At 52.3% G+C, this 16,412-nt stretch overlaps 1 protein-coding gene across 1 annotated transcript in view; it reads left to right on the forward strand.

The window, feature by feature from the left end:
• The window catches only part of LOC129345694 (uncharacterized), a 79,395-nt gene that overhangs the window by 39,367 nt on the left and 23,616 nt on the right, over positions 1-16,412 (forward strand). The window contains exons 7-10 of the mRNA XM_055002919.1: positions 4,330-4,560; positions 4,824-4,948; positions 5,084-5,151; positions 12,301-12,488. Coding sequence (XP_054858894.1) covers positions 4,330-4,560; positions 4,824-4,948; positions 5,084-5,151; positions 12,301-12,488 — 612 coding nt within the window. The remainder of the gene's footprint in view (positions 1-4,329; positions 4,561-4,823; positions 4,949-5,083; positions 5,152-12,300; positions 12,489-16,412) is intronic.

A 16,412-nucleotide genomic window follows, 5' to 3' on the forward strand; every position in this document is an offset into this window, starting at 1 on the left:
CCAGGAGGGGAGCCCAGCAGGGGAAAGGACAGGGCTCATCTGAACTGGATGGTGAGGAAAGATGCCAGTGGGGAAAGGTGGAGCCTGCGGAATCTGCTCTGTTCATCTCAGATGCACAGCTCTCTGCCCCAAGCAGGGCTTTTTTTCAGCGGGAACGCGGGGGAACAGAGTTCCGGAACCTCTTGAGAATGGTCACATGGCTGGTGGCCCCGCCCCCTGATCTCCAGACCGAGGGGAGTTGAGATTGCCCTGTGCGCCGCGGGAGCCACCAGCCATGTGACCATTTTCTCCAAGGGCAACCCACTGAGTTCCGCCACCTCTTTCCCCAGAAAAAAAGCCCTGGCCCCAAGCAACAGCAGACATCACTCCAAATCAATGTCGACTCCCCTAACACAATGCAAATCCTGGATGTCTTTCAAGTGGACAGCAAGAATTACAGCCGTGCCACCTTACCCTGACATATGGCTTTCCAAGCCCATTGAAATCAGTAGGCTTAGAAGGGCATGATTCTGCTTACAGTTCAGCGTGGAAATCATACAGGTGAATATGATGGAGGTTTACACATGTATAATACACAGGTACGCAGCAAAATATTTTTTAAAGTAAGAATTTAGAATGCTGAGGATGTGATTCTGTAGTCCAAAAAACAATCAGTAAATGTGCAGCTGGGAATTCAAACTCATGCAAAGTGGAACTCTCAGGGATGTCAGCCAAGCTTCCCATGATCCTATAGCCATGCGCACACCCCCTTTCAACCATCCTGTTTCTCTTATCTCTCCTTCCATTCTCTCTCAGAGTCTTTCTACATGACACATCGGACACATGAAGAACACATGTCAGGAGATGCAATGTTCATTGCCACATGTCCTTAAAGGGATGGCCCACCTACCGAATGTTGGCAGTGTTTCTCCTTCACTCCACACGTCTCTGATTTCGAAGTGGTGGCGGGCTGTTTGGCTTCCGTTTTCCCTGCACCTTTTCAGGGATGCAGGAAAGTGTGGGAAATTCTGTTCTCATAAAAGGCGCCGAAAAAACGGAAGCAAAACAGCCCGCTACCGCTTTGAAATCTGAGATGTGTGGAGTGAAGGAAAAAAGCCACGAGCATTTGGTGAGTGAGCTGTCCTTTAAGGACATGTTAGAAACAACCAATGTTAGCTGGAAAGGGTAGTTTAAAAAGACAGCACTGGCAGCCGAGCAAAGGCTTTGCTATACACTGGAGCTGTGTGAAGGGGCTGTGAAATGCTAGAAGGGAAACTTCAGCCCATTGTAGCATTTCCAGCTCCAAGACCAACTCCGGAAGGCAGCTCCAGCCCATTTCCTCTACTCGCTGCCCTCTTGTTGCCATCCCACACAGGGATTGTGAAACTGACAGGGCCTTCAGGGAGGCAAAGATGAAATTAACAAACCCTCTGCAGGGCAGTCTCTGCCGGCTCTGTCTTTTAAAACTATGCTTCCCAGCTAATGTTGCATCTCCCTACACTTGACAAACATGTGCTGAGGCATCTCATGTAGAGAGAGACTAATTCTTTCATGAATTCTGGGCGTTTTTTGTTTCTTTCATTTGCTCACACAGAGGCACCCTCACACCCATCCACTTTACTGCTGCTGATGCCGCCTGTCACAACAGAGGCCCCATCCTCTCCTATAGAGCCACTGGCCACCAACCTGCCCTCCTACACTCTGGGATCTACTGCTGTTGGAAGGAAAGACCATGCTTCACATTTATGTTCTCTGTTTCAGCAAATGATGCACCAGAACCAAAAGCACCTCCTCATCTCTACAAAAATGAGCATGAGCTTCTACCCTGCCAATTAAAGTTGTTTCTCCCCCACCAACGAATCTACAAATGCTTTAGTTCTTCAGCCTAGCAATTAAACTCATTGGAGATGCATTCAGTGCATGCTTAATCAAAAGTATGCCCCACAGAAAAAAAGTCCCACTGAAATCAAAGTAGCCATGCATAAGATCGGGCTAGGAAGCTTGCAACTTCCGCTTGAACTCCGAGGTGGAACTACGTGTCCTTTCCTGTGAGAGTAGGGTCGCCAACTCCAGGTTGGGAAATTCCTGGAGATGTGTGGGTGAAACCTGGGAGGGTGGGGTTTGGGGAGGGAAGAGACCTTGGTAGGATGTAATGCCACAGAGTCCAATGCAGCCATTTTCTACAGGGGAACTGATCTCTGGAGTCTGGAGGTCAGTTGTAATTCCAGGCCCCACCGGGAGGCTGGCAATCCTACATTGCTTGCAGCAATTCAAAGCAGGCCAAAGACCACTCCAGGTTTTTCTGGAGGAAGTCTCAGATACTCTCCCCCACCCCGCTGTTTTCTTGCGGTCTTAGAATATGGCAAGGGGTCGCATTCTGTCCTGCTTCTCTATGATTTTGGACTAGATTATTGCTATATGCCCCCCACTCCCTGCCAGGGTGCCTGGGCTGCTGGCCACTTCCCCGAGCTGGCGGCACTATGCAGCTGCAGGAGGCTGGGCAGCCATGGGTGATGGGTGGTGGGCAGGGGAGGGGCAGGGGCAGGGGCAGCTGTCCAATATTTGGGGACCGTTTCCCCTGGACAGTCCCCCCAAACACCAGGTGGCAACCTGTATGTTTTCAACGAAAGGCATACAAGAAGCTGGGCTGGGTTGTGTCTGCTTTTTCCAATGAGAGATCAAGGGATAAAAGACTGAAGGTTTCTCTTTCTCTCCATCTTGCACTTCATTCTCCTCCTTGCTGAAGAAAGATTGGCAAAGATTGTAAAAGAGGGGAGTAGTTCAAAATAAGAATAAGATGGAAACCTGTGTGGCCAGGGTCAATCAACACAGAGATGTTAAAGGGAAAGAGATTTATTCAATCCCTCTGACAATTTACAGAAATGAGCAAGTACAGAATAGCGAATATGTCTACTCCCCTATACTGCTGTCAGGAACCCCAAGAAATGGCAGGGGGCAGACCCCTAGTTTTGGTCAGTTGCACGGCATTACTTTCGCAATTCAATCTGAGCTGAAGTTCTGCTGTGGAGGGGGTTCGTTGAGACTTAGGGCCAAGCTAGAAGCGCCGAATTACACTTGAGTGGCAAGTGAACAGACTCACATGTATTCCTCCCTGTTCGCTTGCACTCCAGTGTAATTCGGCACTTCTAGCTTGGCCCTTAGATAGAAGCTACATGGCTGCAACTGTTCACTTGTTTTTCGCTAGTTGAAGAGGAGTGAAGTATTCAAGGCCACTGATAAGCCGTAATGGCAAGAGTCCAATAAGAAGAAGGCCTGCTATCCTCTCTGAAAGACCACCATATCAAGTGTGTGGTTTAACTTGCAGACGGCCTATTCCCAAGTGCAATGATAGGACATTGTGATCAGATAAGATGGATAATAAGATGAATGATCACATATTGCCAATACAGAAAGTTAAAGCCTGGCTTTAAAGAACTCTGGGCACATGATGGAGGAACTGTAGCACAATACTCATCTACATAAAGGTAAAGGTAGTCCCCTGTGCAAGCACCAAGTCATTACTCACCCATAGGGGGACGTCACATCACGACGTTTTCTTGGCAGACTCTTTGTTACGGGGTGGTTTGCCATTGCCTTCCCCAGTCATCTACAGTTTACCCCCAGGAAACTGGGTACTCATTTTACCGACCCTGGAAGAATGGAAGGCTGAGTCAACCTTGAGCCGGCTAGCTGAACCCGGCTTCCGCCAGGATTGAACTCAGGTCGTGAGCAGAGCTTGGGCTGCAGTACTGCAGCTTACCACTCTGCGCCACAGGGCTCTACTCATCTCATCTACATGTACCACTACTAAACCTCCATAGCCCTGTTCACATTTGCTTATAAGAAGAACTGCCACACGTTCACTTGACAAATGAAACCAGGGATTAAAAACCAGGGATGAAACCAGCCTGGATAAAGAGAGGGTTTGTGTCACATGTTCACCTGCACATGCATTGATTGTAACATGAGAAGCACTCAAGGGACAAAGAAAAAATTGCACATGAATTCACTGTAACTTCTGAACAGGGCTTATGTGTAGCTAAGGCCACCGTGTGCAACTGGCCACGCGCTAAGGGGCTTTCTACCAAAAAGTGCCACCCCAAGGAGGATGCTTCATATTTTCTCTTGAGCCTCGCAGAAATAGAGTTGAATTCAACTAGCTTTTCCCACTGGTGAACAGGGGAGGAAGTGATCCTCCTTGGGCCACCCAAAAGGCTATGCCTGGGCTCATGGGACCTGCACTGAAAAAAGCCACGTAGGATGGACAACTTAACAAGGAGGGAGTTGGCTAAGATGGAGCAAAAAAAGTGGCTGGACCCCACCCATGATTTCCTTGTCCGTTTCCCTTTCTTGTCTTCCTTGCAGTCTTTGCCACGCCCCCAGGACCGCTCTTTAAAGAAGGCGAGGTGAAATTTTGCTGCAGCATCTCCGCTCCTCTCCCGCCTGGAGCTCTGTTGCGCTGGGATAGTGGGAATGAAACCAAAGAGATTTCTGACTGCCTCGTGATCAGAACGGCAGGGCTGTGGACCTGCAGCCTCATAGTGGAGGACAAAGTGAAGATCAGGGTGAACTACACTGTGGGTATGATCCTGCGTTCGCTGGTTGCAACCCAAACATCTTGGGGGCACCTTAAAGCACAACAGCTGTATTAATTTTATTTAAAATATTTGTATCTCGCCAGGCTCAAGATAGCTAACAATGCAACAAAAAACCGCAAAGCCACAAAATTTATTCTGGCGGAGGCTTCTGTGGGCCAGAGTGCACTTTGTCAGACCCACACGGGGTCTAACGATCACTGCATCTCTCCTCTTGTCCTTTAGTCTCAACTCTGTATTTTCCCACAGAGGAGGCCTCGTTGCAGCCTCGATTCCCTCTGATGGAGTCGGCCTGGGGAGCCGGTGTGGCGCTACTGTTGCTGGCCCTCGTAAGCGTGTGCTTGTCCACCTATGTAACTATGAAACGGAAAAAGGTGGGCCTTTGGGTGTTCATGAGGAAAGGAGAGGCAGAAAGTCTCACTCAGATGTGGAAGCTGGGGAGGGGCCGGGAGGCTGGAAAGTGGATACGAGGAAATGGAAGAGACGCTTGTTTTTATTTCTTTCGGCAGCAACGAGTGGAGAGGATGGCCCAGGCAAAGCAACATCTGCTTGCAAAAAGGACTTGCCAGTGTCAAAGGTAAGTACCAAGTCAAGTGGCCTATATCCTGGGATCAAAGAGAGAAAAATTAAGGCGCAATAGGAAATTATATTTAATTTGTAATTGTGGAATCCTATGCATATCACATGCTGTTTTGTCCAGGGATCTGTAAGGTAGTTCTCTTTGTATGTCCCTTCCCACCATGATAAAATAATTATAAAGGAGATATAATTTCCCACTGCACCTTAATTTTTTTCTTCTCTTCCTGGACTCTATATTGGTGCAGCCCCTTTCTTCTGTTTTACATATCCTGGGTTGCCTTATAACCGCACTAGATGATACAAGTGAGGGACTTGCAGGGCATGTCCCTTCCCCCTTCCCCTCCATGTCCCTTCCCCCTTCCCTGCGCCCCAATAGCCTCCCTCTTTTTCTGCTTCCCAGCTGCCTCTCTCCCCTTCCCCGCGCTGTTTCCTCTTTTCCTCCTCCTGGCAGCTTCCGTATACTCGTCACCTTTCTCTATGTCTTTCTCTCCTTCAAACCCATCAAGCAACAACTTTTATCCGCCCCACCTCTTCACCTATTTACTTCATTTCTGTACTACCCGTCTCCATAATGGGGGCCCTTAGCAGCTTAGATCATTCTCCTTGCCTCCATATTATCCACACAACAAGTCTGAGAGGTAGATTAGGCTGAGTGTGTGTGTGATTGGCTCAGAGTCACCCAGTGAGCTTCCCCCACAGAGAGGTAAGTCCAACCTGGGTCTCTAGGGTTGCCAGGTCCCCCTGTCCTCCTGGTGGGAGGTGGGGGCACCTACCTGCTGCATTCCGGGAAGTGACATCATCGTGGGGGCTGCAGCTTCCCCCCAGGAGCACTCCCGCACACTGCGGAGGGCTGAATCAGGTGAATCAGCCCCAAATCAGGCTGGATTTGGGCCGATTTGAGTCCAAATTGGCTTGGATCAGGCCTGGATCAGGCCCGAATTGGCTTGGGATGGGTTGCTGCAGAGCGCTCCACAGCAGCCTGATCCTGGCCAATCCAGACCAATTCAGGCCCAGGTGGGCCCAGATCAGGCCTGCAGGAGTGCGCCATGACCCCTGGGAGTATGCTGTGCCACCCAGGAGTGCGCTCCCCCAGGACGCCCCGTGCCTTCCTCGCCGAGCAAGTAAGTGGAGATGGAGGGTGGGAGCAGGGGATCCCCCACCCCCAACAGGGGATTGGCAACCCTGTGGGTCTCCCACATCCAACTCTAAAACTCTAGCTACTACACTACACTGGCTTGGGGGGCTGTTGAACAGTAGGAAGCCACCAGGCCTGGGTGAGCCAAGTCATGTGGTATCAAGGCACCCAGTGGTTGATTTGGGGCCTGGCCCAAATCAGTCCTCTCTCAAAGGCCAAAAGAGCCCTGGAAAGGGCCCACCTGCTTGACCCGCCTTTTACTGGCAGAAGGGAAGCCTGGACTGCTGCCTAGCAACAGCTGCCAAGGGCATCTGATTAAAGCTACAGGCACGCCTTTTATGTTTTTGACAGCCCTCAGTGGGTTTTTTTTTTTTTTAGATTTCAGATTTTTCTGCAAACCTGGGGCATTTTTCAGGTGTGTAGGAAGATCTGTTCATGGCCCCAGTCTCTGGATTTAAGTATTCTCACATCAGGGCCACTTGGCTATTATTATACAAGATTCATGATGTTGGGAGTCCCTGACCAAATGTGTGGTCTCTCATGAGTTTGGGAAACAAACACTCCCCTGGGCTGCAGGGCCAGAATCAGCACAGGAACGTAGTGTGGGGGAGGACAGGATTCAACCTTCCCTCCCACTGTATTTCCCCAAACCTAAATGGCCATGGGGGACAGCTTGCCTTGCTGTTGGACCTCAGGTGCTGCAGTGGAGCCCCACAGCAGTACAAACAACCTCTCCCTGCAGCTGCTTTGGCCCATGAGAGCAGCACAGAAGAAAAGGCTGAAGCCTCCCCTCTCCCATGCTGTGCTCCTGGGCCCGTTCAGGCCCTGAGTACTTGGGAACATGACTGCCACAAACTCACATGTGACTGCAAGTTGGGTGGGAGGGCCCTCACCTGACGAGTGCCCCGTGTATTGTCTAGTTTGGCCCTTAGATTTTCCAAGCCTCCCTTGGAGGTACTGCCAAGGCTGCCAGCTAAAAAGATACAATCCAGCAAATGGCATTTGTGTCCATTCCCTATATCATTGTTCCCCAAAATATTTTCCATTAGGGAATGCATAAATTAATTTTTTAAATCTCAAGGAACCCCTACCTATGAAAACATGTATAGGCCCGAAAAAGTTGGTGGGAAGTACAATTCAATTACTGCTAAATTTTTTGTTAAGAAAATTTGTTTGTAAAGAGCTGCTACACACATGTATACACACAGCCTTAATAACTGTAATATTTTGAGGAATATTTGAAATTTTTTGTGGTATTTCAATTTATTTATTTATTCCACTATTTCTTATGGACTGCTCTACAGAGAGGCCAGGTAGATAGAAGAGAACAGTGTAATCACTCATAGTTAGAAGAAAGGGCCATTTTTAATAATGTATTTTTTGTTCCCTCTTATACCAACATACCAGAAGCACATTGTTAGCAATATCCTATTATATAAAAGGCAAACCGCATTCCTGACAACTCACCTCCTACCCTAGTGCACCTCCAGAGGGTGCTATTGTGGAGGGAAGGCCAGACAAGGCAGCCCATCCCTTCACAGACTGCACCACAGCGGGAAGCCCAGAACAGGATCAGGTGCAGAGCAGGTGGCAATGCCCACCTCCTACCTTCACCCAGCTTGTATCAGGAGCAGAGAAGGTGGCAATGCCTGCCCCCCACCTTCACTCAGCTGGGATCAGGAGGGGAGCAAGTGGCAATGCCCGCCCCCCACCTTTACCCAGCTAGGATCAGGAGTGGAGCAGGTGGCAATGCGCACACCCCTCACCTGCGCAGGATCAGGAGCGGAGCAGGAGGCAATGCCCAGCCCCCTCACCCTGTCAGAATCAGATGCAGAGCAGGTTTCAATGTTCGTCCCCCCGTTCACTTAGCCAGGATCAGGCACAGAGCAGGCGGCAATGCCCACCCCCCGCCTTCAGCCAGCTGGGATCAGGCGCAGAGCAAGATGAAATGCCTGCCCCTCCTTCATCCAACAAGGATCAGGAGGGGAGCAAGTGGCAATGCCCATCCCCCACCTTCACCCAGTTAGAATCAGGAGCAGAATAGGTGGCAATGCCCGGCCTCCCACCTTCACCCAGCCAGGATCTGGAGCAGATGGCAATGCCCGCCCACCCCCTTTACCTGCCCAGGATCAGGAGTGGAGCAGAAGGCCATGCCCACCCCCTTCACCCAGCCGGTATCAGGCACGGAGCAGGCGGCAATGCCTGTTCTCCACCTGCCCAGGTTCAGGAATGGAACAGGCGGCAATCCCCTTCCACCTGGCTGGAATCAAGCATGGAGCAGAAGGCAATGCCCGCCCCCCACCTTCACCCATCCAGGATCAGTCACGGAGGAGGAGGCAATGTCTTCCTGCCCACCCTCCCCTTTCTAGAACCAATTGTATTTTTCCCCACAATGGGCTTTGTTACTAGTAAAGAAATAAAACAAATGTGCCTTAAGCTCTCTGCCTTACTAATGGCCTAACTACATGTCACGTTTTACCCAGGTCTTCTTTGGTGCCAGTGCAATCAGATGTATGTTGCAAATTACATGACCAGAACTTAATTTCCAGGTGCATGGGCACCCAATTTGGTCATCACTATGTGGCATGGAGGGAAGGTACCGTCGCCCCATTGCTGTTCCTAAACTGAAATAGCCTGAAAGGCAGGGTTCCCAGGTGCCCGCTGGTGGCGAGAAAACTCCCAGGGATTTGCCCCCTTGCCTGACGATCTGCCAGCAATCAGTGGGAGGTGGTGAGCCCCCTGGAGTTTGTCCACCACCTGCAGTTACCCTGGGAACACACACAGTGTGCATGCTCCTGGGGGGTGATTCAATGTCTCTTCCAAATGTCATCACACCGGCCATAGAAGCATTCCCACCCTTTGTTTGGGGCCAATTTGGGCCCCAAACAGGCTGAATTGGTCCTTCGCAGAGCACAAGAGCACTCTGTCACTCCATAAGTGACATCATCACGTAAGTGCCAGGGTGAGCACGCTTTGCACATGTGCAAAGAATGACAACAGACCACGCAAGCAGCACGTGGTAAGTGCCAGGTTCCTCCTCCTTCTGCTGGGAGGGTATAGGGACCTGGCAACCCTACTGAGACGGTATTACTTGCCTCATCAGGGGCTCCATGTATACTGATGGGAAAACACATCACATTTCCCCAGTGAGGTGAATAGCAGCTCACTGAGAGCCAGTCTGGTGTAATGGTTAAGAGCAGCAGGACTCTAATATGGAGAACCAGGTTTGCTTCCCCACTCCTCCGCTTGAAGCCAGCTGGGTGACCTTGGGTCAGTCACAGCTCTCTCAGAGCTCTCAGCCCCACCCACCTCACAGGGTGCTTTGTTGTGGGGATAATAATGACATACTTTGCAAACCGCTCTGAGTGAGCATTAAGTTGTCCTGAAGGGCAGTATATGAATCGAATGTTGTTGTTGTTGTTGTTATTGTGACAGAGTAGCCCCCAAGAAAAGATACCATCCAACAGGATTTCCCCCTCCTTCACAATACAATTTTCTGCCTACTTCACTTCACCAGGGTTCCTGGCAGGAAATTAAAACAGAAAAACAGTTCAAGGAGATATGATCTGGGCCTGAGTTTTTAAAAAAGCCCATCCAAAGTCTGGATCAATAACTGAGGTAAAACTGACAGGCAGAAGACGATTTGCTCTTCAAAAGTGTATGAGAACAACATCTATTCAGTAAAAACATACAAACAGATGTAAATATTAACATTTAACCAGGAGTTGTGGCGTGTTCAACACATCACGTCCTGCTGCCGTTCAGTTACACTCTAAACCCAGCAAACTCTGCCGTTCTACTGTAACAGCTCAGTGCAAACAAGGAACCTTAACCGACGAGCTTCTATTCCCTCAGAACTTTAATTCACACTCCTGTTGCACTAACCCTTCTGTCTCCACCCCCCAAACCTCACTCCTGACTAGACATGGGCACGAACAGGAAAAAAACCCAAACAGGACGTTCGTTGTTGGTTGACGCCACCAAACACAGACATCCAAACGTAAACGAACGGGTCCTGTTACCGAACGTGTTCTGTGTTCGTTGTTCGGAGGTCGTTGGCATCAGAGCAGACCCCTTAGCACTTAGAGAGCCCATATTGACAGGGAATGTGCAGCAGGCTCTCCTCCAGCCATTACACAAGTTTGATCAAGATTGCAGCATAGATATCGGAGTTATACATTCCCAAATTCGACGCCCCCAGGAAACTCCCACTCAATACAAACGGAGCCACCCTCCCTCTCCAGTTCACTTTGGCCCTATGTGGTGGACCTGAAGGCGGGCCGACTCCCCTCTTGGAGGAGTCTTGCCACTGGCCGGCGGCACCCCTATGTGCCCGCCCAACAGGCCTCCTAGAGAGTACCTTCTGGAGGGTCAGCAAGGTGGCTGATACTTCTTGTTATTCCCAGCGTAGGCCAAAAGGTGGGTCATGTTGGTGGCCACCGAGCCTGGCAGGCTAGGGGAGGTGAGGTGGGGCCGCCTCCCCCGGAGGGGGAGGGGTGTGTGGCCACTCGCTGGCAGCACCCCCCATGTGCCCACCCACCAGGCCTAACTTCTTGTCATTCCCGGCGGAGACCAGACGGTGGGTTATGTTGGCGGCCACCCAGCCTGGTGGGCTAAGGGAGGGGAGGGGAGGGGAGGCCGCTTCCCCCAGAGGGGGTGGGGGTCTGGCTGCTCACCAGCGGCACCCCCCATGTGCCTGCCCACCAGGCCTAACTTCTTGTCATTCCCAGCATAAGCCGGAAGGTGGGTGCTGGCAGCGGCCACCAGGCCTGGCAGGCTAGGGGAGGCGGCGGGTGTCTGGCCACTCGCTGGTGGCACCCTCCATGTGCCCACGTGCCAGGCATCCTGGAGGGTACGTTCCAGAAGGTATAAAAGGTGGGTGATGTTGTTGGCTGCCCTAGACCAAAATGACCCAGCCACAATCTGCTAAGAAATTCCTCCAACAAAACAAGTTGGCGTATGTGGATGCCTCGTACACACACAACCTGGCGGGTCAGACACCGACGCACGTTCACCAGAAGGGGCACTTGACAGCATTAGGTCTGCTGGTGTTGTCCACACCTCATGTGGTGTGGACTGGAGTATGGACAAAACACACCAGCTGGACATGCATGGTGCATTGGATGCCCCTCCAGTGTCAAAGCAGAGTCAGCCTCCAAGATGACCCACCATCCTGCCTTCGCGGAAAGGATAGTGTTGCGGGACCCATTCCCCCTGCCTCAGTGGGAACAGCAGGTGCCATGGATTGGGGTCACCATGCAGGACAACTGCATGTGCCACAGTTCCATCCTGAGCCACCCCTGGTGCCCGAACCTGTCATCTGTAGACATAAACCACCTTCCTTCCTTCACAGAAAGGAGGGGATGGAGCGGTACTAGTTGGGAAGGGTCATGGCAGTTCCTGAGAGGGAGAGAAGGAAAGAGGGAAGATGAGGTGTTCAGGGAGAGGGGGACCAAGGGGTTCCAGCCACAGTAAGGGGCGAGATCTGGAAGTCCCGTTGACAGGAATGGGTGAACCCCGATCCGACAGCGGCTGCTGACATGACCCACCTTCCTGCCTTCGCGGAAAGGAGGGGACGAGGTGGTGCAAATCGTTGGGAAGGGACTCATGGCAGTACCTGAGAGAGAGAGGTATGGACCAGCAACTAGAAAGATCCCAAGCAGTGAGGCCTCATCCAAGGAACCCACAAAGGTACTTTACAGCAGCTGCTGACATGACCCACCTTCCTGCCTTCACGGAAAGGAGGGGATGGATGGGACAGGAGAAGTAGTTGGGAGGGGTCGGTGTAGTTCCAAAGAGGAAGAGGAAGAAACAGGGCAGCGGCCGCAGCTGCCATCGCCCACCTTCCTGCCTTTGCAGAAAGAACAGGAGTCGCAGCGGGACACATTCCCCCACGGTTCAAAGGGGTCAAGTCAGTCCCGTTGACAGGGGAGCCACAGTACTGTGCAACCATGCTGTACCACTATACTGTACAATTATATGTGCAATTTCAGCCAAGAATTTCCTCATCAGCAGTAACATGGCAGTCCCTCGTGAAGCGGCAGCTGACACGACCCACCATCCTGCCTTTACAGAAAGGACGGAGTTGCAGGACCCATTCCCCCCTGCTCGGAGAGGACAGCAGGTGGCTTGGATAGGGAGCACTGTGATGTTCAACCTCATGTGCAACAGCATCGAGCTGTTCCTTGTGGCCCAAAGGGGCAGCAGCCAACAGCACCCACCTTCCTGCTTTTGTGGAAAGGATGGAGTTGCGGGACCCATTCCCCCCTGCTCGAAGAGGACAGCAGGTGGCTTGGATAGGGAGCACCGTGATGTTCAACCTCATGTGCAACAGCATCGAGCTGTTCCTTGTGGCCCAAAGGGGCAGCAGCCAACAGCACCCACTTTCCTGCTTTTGTGGAAAGGATGGAGTTGCGGGACCCATTCCCCCCTGCTCGAAGAGGACAGCAGGTGGCTTGGATAGGGAGCACTGTGATGTTCAACCTCATGTGCAACAGCATTGAGCTGTTCCTTGTGGCCCAAAGGGGCAGCAGCCAACAGCACCCACTTTCCTGCTTTTGTGAAAAGGATGGAGTTGCGGGACCCATTCCCCCCTGCTCGAAGAGGACAGCAGGTGGCTTGGATAGGGAGCACTGTGATGTTCAACCTCATGTGCAACAGCATCGAGCTGTTCCTTGTGGCCCAAAGGGGCAGCAGCCAACAGCACCCACTTTCCTGCTTTTGTGGAAAGGATGGAGTTGCGGGACCCATTCCCCCCTGCTCGAAGAGGACAGCAGGTGGCTTGGATAGGGAGCACTGTGATGTTCAACCTCATGTGCAACAGCATCGAGCTGTTCCTTGTGGCCAAAGGGGCAGCAGCCAACAGCACCCACTTTCCTGCTTTTGTGGAAAGGATGGAGTTGCGGGACCCATTCCCCCCTGCTTGGAGAGCACAGCAGGTGGCTTGGATAGGGAGCACTGTGATGTTCAACCTCATGTGCAACAGCATTGAGATGTTCCTTGTGGCCCAAAGGGACAGCAGCCAACAGCACCTACTTTCCTGCCTTTGCAGAAAGGACAGAGTTGCGGGACCCATTCCCCCCTGCTCAGAGGGCACAGCAGTTGCAATGGAAAAGGGGCACCATGTGGCTCAACTACATGTGCAACAGCTCCTGAGCTGTTGCACAAGTGCCCAAAGTAGGCTGCCGCCAGCATCACCCACCTTCCTGCCTTCGCAGGAAGGAGGGGATGGACGGGACAGAACGGGTCGTGGGGGAGGGTCGAAGTGGTTCCATCCGGAGAGGGAAAGGTAGAAAGGGTGACGTGGAACTTTTCAGGGAGAGGAAAACAATGGGTTACCCAGAGGAACAGGATCGAGAAGACCCAAACCTATGAGAGCCATCAGCCAAGAAACCCACTGAGCTGGCCTCTGGACCTTTGCAGCCCCCGGACCTGAGGGGTACTAGAGCGCAACACCAACACTCACATACCTGACCAGCTCAGGCACTACTAATTATTTAGGCGAGCCCTCAGCAGAGGAGCCCCCCAGCTCGGCCCCTGGCCAGGGAAGCCGTGTTGGCACAAATACCCGCATCATGATGAGTCCTCCTGAGCCCTCAACCTCACCATTCTATTTATTTATTTATTTCAAATGTGTATTCCGCCCTCCCCACAAGCGGGCTCAGGGTGGATAAGTGGCACTGTCCCCGAACCCGAGGGAACAACCTCCACGGGGGCAGCCTGCCTGACCGTGCCACTCCCACTTGACCCAAACATGCCAGCCCTCATTCGAGATACCTGCTGGACTCGACTGGCAAGGGTGCGTGGCGACGGCATGGAGAACCAAGGGACAAGATGCTGAAGTAGCCAGCAGAAGCCCACGCCCTCCACGATGGATGGAGCAAGCCATGTAGGGCAATCGTCTCTGCCAAGACGCGAACCCCCGCCTCCTGAGTCCTCAACCATGCCGTTCTAAGTGGCGCTGTCCCAGACCCCGAGGGAACAACCTCTGCGAGCGCGGCCTGCCTGAGCGCTCCGCTCTCACCAGCATCACCCTAAGGGCAAGGATTCTTGCTTGGGGTGGTTTCCGGTGACTCTCCCGCTGAACCCTGGTCAGAAGAGCTGGTAGCCCTCTTTCTCCCCCCAACGGATGTTTCACTGGGCGAGGATGGAGACCACAGGCTCAGGTGGTGCTTCTTCAGGTGCCTAGTCAGGACCGTTGATGACAGGTGCTTCAGGTTATTGCCCCTGCGCACCAGGACATCACAGGCACGGCACCGCACCACACGGCGGTCATTAGGAAGGGCCCGAAAGTGCGTCCATACGGAAGTGTTGAAACGTGGACCACTAACTGTCCCAGGGAAAGGAAGACGAATGGTTACAGGCTGCGCTGCGGAGCTGGCCACGGATGATGCAGTGAGGGGTGGACTGCAGGCAGGGACACCACCGAGAGCTTGGGATGGGGATGGGAGCGATGTTTCATAAAACACAAACCATTCCTCCAGGGATCCCTCACCCACCTCCTTTGGCCACCTCTTTGGCCTCCTCCACAGCCCCCACAAATTTGGGGAAGCGGGAGTACTCTCTGCTGCCCCCCCGGTCACACCCAGTACTGCTTTCCACGAGGAAACCAGGACTACCTTTGCACTTCCCCCCACGACCACCCGTGGCCACCACAACAGGAAGACTCATTGTGCCACCAAACTAGAATTATGGAGGTCAGAAAAGGAGAGAACACTGTGAGCCCTCAGCAGAGGTCCCTACCACAGAGCTTGGCCCCAGGGCTGGGCAGCAGCCCTGGAACCAGAGGCAGAGGCTAGAGAAGCCTGAACAGAACAGGCACTGACACTACTACTACTACTACTACTACTACTACTACTAATAGGGTGAGTCCTCTGCCAAGGTGCCCACAGAACTTGGCACCAGAGTCTGGCAGCAGCCCTGGAACCAGAGGCTGGGGCTAGAGCCCTAGCCCAGCACTCCCAGAAGCCTGATCAGATCAGGCACTGATAATAATGTGAGCCCTCAGCTGAGGTGCCCACTGAGCTTGGCCCCAGAGCCTGGCAGCAGCCCTGGAACCAGTGGAGAGATAGATCCCTATCCCACCACACACACAAAAAATCCCAGCTCCAATGCATTCTCCCTGTCTCTCTCCCCAAAGGCTTGCAACAGCTCTGTCCCACTCCACTGCTTGCTGAAACTGAAAGCCAGCCTGGGAGCCCAGTGCTTTTTATAAGCAAAGGTCCCATAGAACAACACAGGAGGTCTGTGGTTGGCAGTCAGAGCTGCCTAACAGGGTTTGCAGGGATGAGATTGGAGTTCCCATGGCCACAGAACACCCCCCTCCTCCCTCCCTCCCTCCCTCCCCCCTGGTGTCTGCTCCCATGTTTCCAATTGTAACCAAATTTGCAGCTCCACACTTGGAAGGAAAACCTGCCCATCAAGCAAAGTTGGGCTTTGATTGGGGTGTCCAGGGCGACAAAGGGAATGCAGACAGAGTTCAGGCAGTCCCTCCCTCCGTTGCCAAGGCAATTGATTGAAGGCGCCTGAGTGTCTGGTTTCCTGAACAATGGCTGAACGCAGGCCGAACGCAACAAACGAGGCTTGCGCCAGCCACCAGTTTGGCTGGAATGGCGCCTCATGAATGGCCCATTTGCCTGTTCGGCAGACAGACAGCCTGTTCGGTTTTTTTTCCTGTTCATAATGCTGTTCGTGCCCATGTCTACTCCTGACTAGGGTTTCCAGCCCCTAACTGTCAACCCCTGGGGCAGAGACTTAAAAAAAAATCAGTGTTGTGTAAGTCCATGATGTCACTTCTGGTTTTGGATCTTGAGGTGATGTCACAGTGTTGGCAATGCTGTAGGAATTTCCAAAATGCTATTGTATGTATGTATGTATGTATGTATGTATGTATGTATGTATGTATGTATGTATGTTACTTATACCCTGCCCTTCTCGAGAGCAGGCTCAGGGCAGTTTCCAACAATATTCCAATAAAACCACTTAATGCAGATAACATGATAAAAAGATTCAGGTGCCACTGATCAAATCAGGCTACTATAAAATCACTACAAGCCACGGGCACCGCTATAGTGTAAATCCAGGGTAGCTGCAGAGGGAGGGAGGCGTTCAGAAAGGAGGGAGAC

Source organism: Eublepharis macularius, chromosome 18 (assembly GCF_028583425.1).
Source record: "Eublepharis macularius isolate TG4126 chromosome 18, MPM_Emac_v1.0, whole genome shotgun sequence".
Classification (NCBI taxonomy): domain Eukaryota; kingdom Metazoa; phylum Chordata; class Lepidosauria; order Squamata; family Eublepharidae; genus Eublepharis; species Eublepharis macularius.